General features: G+C 40.3%; 1 protein-coding gene across 2 annotated transcripts in view; it reads right to left on the reverse strand.

The window, feature by feature from the left end:
* LOC111341619 (protein NSUN7) overlaps positions 1-7,500 on the reverse strand; it is a 12,779-nt gene that overhangs the window by 1,676 nt on the left and 3,603 nt on the right. For both annotated transcript variants that reach the window (XM_088732309.1, XM_088732310.1), the window contains 4 exons: positions 5,198-5,716; positions 2,689-2,842; positions 1,747-1,866; positions 544-1,008 (listed from right to left, as the gene is read on the reverse strand). In XM_088732309.1, the coding sequence (XP_088588435.1) occupies positions 544-1,008; positions 1,747-1,866; positions 2,689-2,842; positions 5,198-5,716 (1,258 nt within the window). The remainder of the gene's footprint in view (positions 1-543; positions 1,009-1,746; positions 1,867-2,688; positions 2,843-5,197; positions 5,717-7,500) is intronic.

Consider the following 7,500-nt stretch of genomic DNA (forward strand, 5'->3'; position numbering starts at 1 on the left):
TTCCGTAAAAAACACTCCCGTTATGATTTTTCAAAGAAAAATACAATTTTTTCCCTTATTCAGTTAAACACCAAAACGCTTTTCCCTTTTTCTCTTATTCAGTTACAACAGCAAAACGCTTTCCCTTCGAAAATGACTAACTTTCTGATCATTCAAGAGCAAAAGTAGAGGCATTTCAACGAATTCTTCACACAACTAACTTCATAACGCTAAGAAAGACAAAGCGAAATTGTTTATTAATAACCAAGTTAGAACCCTTTCTGATTGAGTGTCGTAAAACCAAAACCACAGTGAACACAACAGCCAATCAGAAGAAAGGAAACTACGTTAAAGAGCCCATGAGAATTCGAACTAAGAGCAACCAAATGTCCTAAAGCGCGGGAAAACGCCGGCGATCGAGTCATGATTTTAGTTGTACATCTGATTGATTGAGAGACTGGCGCGAGTTTTCTGGAACAATCACAGAGCGAAAGTAAAATAAAGCAAATGCAATCTCGGTCTCTTATGACGCTCAATTGAAAACTGCTCCATTTGATGGATCACCTTTGTGTGTTAAAGAAATCTCGGTTTGAAGAAGGCCGTTCGAAATCCTGGCTGCCTCCTTTAAACTCCGGGCAAGTTTTGGCAAAGCCGGCGTCAGTTCATAACAACTCGTCGATTTGCTTCGCTCCTCTTGGTTCATTTCCATAGCTTTCTTAACCACATCCATGTTTTCTGAGTTCTGCGTCGAGCGCGTGATGTAAATTATAGCCTGAGCTTGAGGGAACTTCATGGCATGTCTTAGAAAACTCAAGTGCTGGAAAGCGAGTCCCTTCACTTTGCTGGTGTCCACGTTACCGCGCGCAAGTTCTTTGATGGACGAAGTAACACCCTCTTGAAGGACAAAATCTACCGGGTTGACAATCCCTGACTTGGAGCAAGGCACATTGACCACGATGATTCGAACTTTCTTAAAGCGCTCATCGGTTGGAAGAGCATCTAGAAAGCTTTCTTCCAGCAAGCTGACATCTGGGATACTTGTTAAAGTTATGCCCGACAAAATATTTCATGTCTTCAAGAGCAGATCACTCAATCAACCCTTTTAACCCTAAGAGAGACCAGCATCTAATTTCTCCTTACAATATCACCCCTGAATCAAACATTAAGGTCAGGAGAATAAAGGAAATGATCATTATTGATAGCACTGTATGCAACCTTTGATCCTTAAGGGTAAATACCATCAAATTTCTTCGTACAATATCACCCGTGAATCACACTCTAAGGTCACAAGAATAAAGGAAATAATCAGCAACTTAAACAAATTTTCCTTGTCAGCACTTTTAAAAAACCTGATGGAGAAATTGCAAACTGATGTAAAGGGTTAAACGATTCCCATTTTTGACAGGTTGAGTAGCCTTGCACAAGGTAAGGTGGCGCATTTTCCAAGAAGAAAAAGCTAAAACCACTAGCTATGGAAGCTTAGAACTTTTCACTAGTCAGGAGAGGTCCAATCCCGCCAAACACACCGCGAGGAAACACACATTTAAAGCTAAGCGCAAAAGAAGCCCGTTAAAGACATAAGAGCGGGAAAACAGGCAAGCTATACATACGAAAATAAATCATGTTCTGGCTGGTTAGATGTAGTTCTATGGTCATCGTCTTTGCCCCTATTGTCATCTCCGCCCTATGAAAGACTCTTTAGGAGCGAATGTGAACGCAAATTAAAAAAAAAAAAAAAAACTGAGCTTCATTACATTTAAAGGATACTTCTAGCCGCCATTCTTTCGAGTTCATCCTCAATCTGCATATGACTGTCGGTGGCAACACCAAACGCGAATATCTTTCTATCAGGATGAATTAGCGAAGACAGGTGGGCTGTCAGATTCCCTAAATAAATCAACAAAAGAAACAAGTCTTATAATAAATATTCTGATCATTCACCATGAAAATGGGGTTCCGACCACGCTAATGCGTTTTCAAGTGTCCGTTCGTCTCAAACAATGCTAACCCTTGAAATTCTTTATGGTGGCCAATTTATATTATCATGCCGGTTGAAAAAACACATACGTTCAAAAAACGATGCGTTTTACAAAACATTCTTAGAAACCATTTCCGTTACTCTTCATTTGCATCGGCAATTCTGAACGTTTTTTTGTGGATGATGAGCAAATGATCACCAAAAGGGGAAAGCACCAGTGTGGAAATGGCTTAAACCAAGAAAAGCCTACAGAACAGGCGATATATTTTTGCGTCTTTCTGGCGAACGGAGGAAAACCTGAGGCAAGCGCGCGAGTCAAGCGCGAGTCATGCGCGAGGGGATGAGCAAGGTAAGAAAAAATTCTGCGCTTCCTCCCTCGCACGTGATTCGCACTTCGAGCTCACCACTAGCCTTGCGTTTGTCTCCGTTGGCCTCAAAAACGCGAAAAATACGCCTGCAGGATAGAACCAAAGCAAACCCTAAGGCTACTGCAAGGATTCAAGCCCCAAATTACTGCGGTTTCCCAGTCCGATATTCCACTACTACCTCGATTAACTATGACTGAACTACTGGAAACCATTAGCAAGCTATTTATGGGCCATACAACAAGTGCCTCTGTCGGATTAGTACGTTGTGGAATAAGCGTGATGCAAGTGCAGTAGACAACTCTAGCTAGTTTCTAGGCACTCCACTCCAACTGATACAAGTTTCAAAGTGTATTATAAACCTACCAGACTCTGCATGAGTTTGAATGACATCATCTCCTTCGCCTAAAATTGTCTGAACATCAGTCCCTGGAATAAGCTGAACGGCTTTCTCTTTCTGCGAAGCAAACTCCAACACCATAGAATTGACGACTTCAGCAGCTACAAACGTTGACTTATCCTTTTCCGAAGACAAAACAAAACAAAACAACAGCAATAATAAAACACAGCAACTCGTAGTTTCTCTCTTATCCCAGTTTATGGGAGACGCGGTGACCTCATCGGGTCTGGGTCAAAAAGTCCGCGTTCAAGCCATGGCGGGGTTCAACTTGTTGCGTTTTAGGGCAAAACACTTTACTCTCATCCATGCCTCTCTCTCTGCGCAGCAGGGCCCAGTTTTTTGAAGGACGATTAGCGCTAACCCAAGGTTAAAAAATTCTAATACGAGTTTCTTCATTCCTTTGTTCACAAGCCTTTTTGGGGTTATGAACTCCAATCTTTCCAGAGCATCCATCATCAAATTGTCGACAAAAAAATTCCTACCAAGTTTTCTTTTGAAGCTTTCAGCTCTGAAATCGGATTTCACACAAACCCTGGGTTATCTAAACCCAGCTTCAAACAACCTAACCCAAGAGTAAAAACAGGTACCCTGAAATTGTCGGGGAAGCCTGTGGGGAATCTAATTGCTGGCCCCAATTGCCTGTGACACTGAAGACTCGCGTTGTAGAAATAAACGTGTTTAATACTCTAAAACCTCAGAACATGTCACAATCAACGAAAGAAGATCTCAGCTACTCCTCACGTGCTTCCGAAAACCCATCTAATTGTCACATGATTCGAAATTCGGTGATTCAATCACTTGGCAACATGAAAGCAAAAGTAACGATTCTTAAAGCTGTAACACAACATGTCACGCAGTCAAAACATTTCTTACAAGCCTAATGAAATGCAGGGGGGGTAACCTTGCATTGGACTAGCATCCCATCCAGAGGGGAGATGGTAATACTCTTAGTCGCTTCATGCTATAGAAACCAGGATAAGCTCTGGCTGGTGGACTTAGTCCCCCCCCCCCCTCAAAAAAAAAAAAAAAAAAAATTCATCAAGCTTCCCTTAATTTCAACTGTACCCAATTGGACAGACTGGCAGAAAGAGGCACAGTGAGAGTAAAATGTCTTTGAGTTTCCCAATAACACAACACGATTACCTAATCAGGCCTAAATCTCAGAGGTTTTAACCTGGAGACCAGGGCCCAGTTCTCTGAAGGCCCATTGATGCTAAGCAGGGTCAAATTTTCTCTATTCTTTTCAGAGCATCCAATCACCAAATTGTGGGGGGAAAAATTGTAATTAAATCTTCTTTTAAAGTTTTTGGATATGAAATCAGATTTCATATGAAACCTGGGTCATCTTTACTTAGCTTTGAAGATCCTGAAGAAGCTGTTTTCCTCAACATCATTTACTTATGACTCTGTAAACCCCAAGATCCAATTAGAAATTCTCTCTATCTACTGTCAATCTTTTCCTTGTAAATTAGACAAGGGAATTTGATTTTACTCCAAAATAACACCCTCCAGCAGACAGGCTTGTCTGTTCTCATAACTTCTTTACCAGGTATTTTATCAGGGTTCGTACACTTTTGACCTGTTAAAATTCCATGACTTTCCATGACTTTTTCCATGACCTCTTGAAAGATTCCATGACTAGAATGCAGTGTGAAAGAATGTTTGCAAACATTCTCACAATGCGTGCTTCTGTTGATTTCTAATGAAATTAAATCTGAATTTTGGACTCGTCAGTTAACTTTTCAACTTTGGGTCTTATTGCCTTTCACTCATAGAGAGCATATTGATTTTCCATGACTTTCCCTGACCCACACCTAAATTGCATGACTTTCCAGGCCTGGAAAATGAAATTTTGAAATTCCATGACTTTCCAGGTTTTCTATGACCTGTATGAACCCTGTTTAAGGGAACTGCAAGGAAAGGTTACCTGTTCATCATCTCTGGAAGCTAAAGAGTTAACTTTAAGGCAAAACTTAGAAAACAGGTGGGCTTGGGATGATTAGGAAATGGCCCCCTCTTTAATTCCCAGAGTTCAGGAAACTTACTACCATTATCAGTACCAGGATTTATTACACGACTCGGGCAGTCAGAGGGCCAATAACTAAAATCAACCAATCAAAATGCTCTATTGCCGGTCCAGTATTCTCTAAGTATTGGACCGGGCACTGTCCCGAATGGTCCCGAATGATACCGCACTTGTGTCCCTTTGAACCTCAGTCGTATAATAAATCTCTTATTAACCAAGCTTGCTCGAGACCGTACTGGAAAAATATCGGCCCTCGGTCTTTTTTGTACGGACCTCGCTGCACTCGGTCCGTACTGTCAAGACCTCGGGCCAATATTCTCCCAGTACGGCCCTCGCACTTGGTTAATAAGATATATAAATTGAGGTGCTGTAATTGATTCACACTCATCCTGTGCTCATAGCAGGAAATTATTGATCTATTAAAAAGAAAAAAAAAAACATCTTCATACCTGGATTGCCAACTTGCCCTCTAACACTAGGTCGTTTTCGTAAAGATTAAACTTGATAGCTGGCGGAAACACAAGCAAATTCTCAAAATGCTGATCCTTGATAAAACAGCGCACACCAACTGGATAATCATCATCCTCTCCAGATGGCAAGGTGTCTTCCATCAAAAAGCCCTCAGTTGTCAAAGTCTCCAGAATATCACTATAGCTTGCCTTCCATGTGTTTACCCTTGCATACACTGGCTGTTGTGCAGCATATTGCAGTTTGTCCTGTTCTTCTTTCGGAAGTAAGGCCTCCACACTTATTGCACAGTCTCTAATTCTGCTTCTAGCAAGAGCTGCTCGAAGTTTTGTACGATGTGACACCAAGGCTTGTTGGATCTCTAGGATTTGAGGGAAAGAGGTCTCCTTGTTTTGTATCTCAACTTTTTGCTTTCTGAAGCGTTCATTGCCAAAGTAAAAGCCATTTTGTTGGTAGTCCAGTAACATCACCATAACACGATGTTTGTGATATGCCTCTAGCTATGGGTGACAAAGGGGAGAACAGAAGTATATAGACTACAAGAGTCCTTTCTTTTCAGCATAGTCAGGACTCGACACTAACAGTAGCCCACTAGTCACAGACTAGTAGAAATTCAGTTTTGGCTAGTGGTTTTCGATTTCCACTAGCCAGTTTGGCTAGTAAACAAACTGAAATTGTTGTAACGTCTAAGATGTAACCAGCCTCTTGGCTAGTAAGTTGAAAAGTTAGTGTAGAGCCCTGATAGTCCATCATGTAAATAAAAAAGAAACTTTTGCAAAAAACTAAATGTTAGCAAACTGCACAGAACTCTGGGAGTAACACGCACAAAAGGTAGGGTCCACACATAATTGCAGAGTCTGCAACAGGGAGATTCCACCTATCTCCCTTGTAGTTTATGAGCAAAGGATACGCAGTGTTACAGCGTTACAGCAAGCTACATGTACTCGTATGTGTAATGCAGAGATAAAAATAACAATTTGACTTTGACCCCAAGATTTCTATTTAAACAATAGAGTGTTTTTGTCAAGGAACTATCTGCTGATAGTTGCCCTGTGGAAATTTGATGTTCTTAAAACAAATATGCTAGTTTTAAGAACATCAAATTTCCAAAGGGGTAACTATCAGACTGATAGTTTTGAGACATAAACACACTATTGTCTTTATTGTTCACCACTAAATTTTCTCCCACACGCCAGTTGAAAAACAGTCAAAACCCACTAAATGCAGATCAATCAAATATTTATTCATGTGTACAGTCTGTCACAAGTGGCAATAATTCACAACCGTACATTGGCTAAATAATAATGTTGTACCTGTCAGAATTAAAAAGTCACTGTTTCTCCAATGTGCCTAACTTCATATCCTTCAAACCATTCAAACTTTTTCACGGATGAGTATTATCCATCCGGGTATTTTCCGCAGATGGGCACACAATATGGGCTGATAGTGTCTCTCTATGGATGGACACTATTGCATCACATGATCAATTTAAACATATAAGAATCGAAGAAAATTTAGTGGTGTACTATAATGCCTGATAAAAGTTGTTGAGGGTAAGGAAGTTATATCAGCTATCCTCCATGGCAATTAAGAGTGGATAACCTATAGAAATTGTTTTAGAAAATATAAGCCCTAATAGTTTTGCAAAACTTAACACAACAGGCTCATGTTTTTATTTCATTTTGTTTACAAATGCACAATTTCAAGCTAACATAAACTGCCACTTAAAAGCCCCCCCTAACTTATACACTGTATGCCCCTCCCCCCTGGTTATAGGTCCATCTATTGGTAAACAGAAAAATAAATGAGATTATACGTCCTCCCCCCCTTTCCCTTCCAGATATAAGACCCCATCTGGCTTATCTTGCTTTGAGAAACAAGAACTTGATCTGTCATCAATGACATTTATTAGAAGCTTTTAAAAAACCTGTAAATGTGAAACATATTTTGATCATCACTGAAGCTATAACTTGTTCGGAAGTGCTTTTTCTATTCCACTGATAGGAGCCCTTCCATTTTATAAATTCTCCTAAAACCCCAGGGCTTATAAGCAATATAAGCCCAGTGCTTATAAGCAATATAAGCCCAGGGCTTATAAGCAATATAAGCCCAGGGCTTATAAGCAATATAAGCTCAGGGCTTATAAGCAATATAACCCCAGGGATTATAAGCAGCAGTATTTACTTTACTGATTAAGGAGCAGTTTACTCCTTAACCATATCATGAAATAGATAATGAGATGCATAATTAACCATTCAGATGGCAGCATTTGTGAAAGCAAGCA

This window comes from Stylophora pistillata, chromosome 9 (genome assembly GCF_964205215.1).
Source record: "Stylophora pistillata chromosome 9, jaStyPist1.2, whole genome shotgun sequence".
Taxonomy (NCBI): domain Eukaryota; kingdom Metazoa; phylum Cnidaria; class Anthozoa; order Scleractinia; family Pocilloporidae; genus Stylophora; species Stylophora pistillata.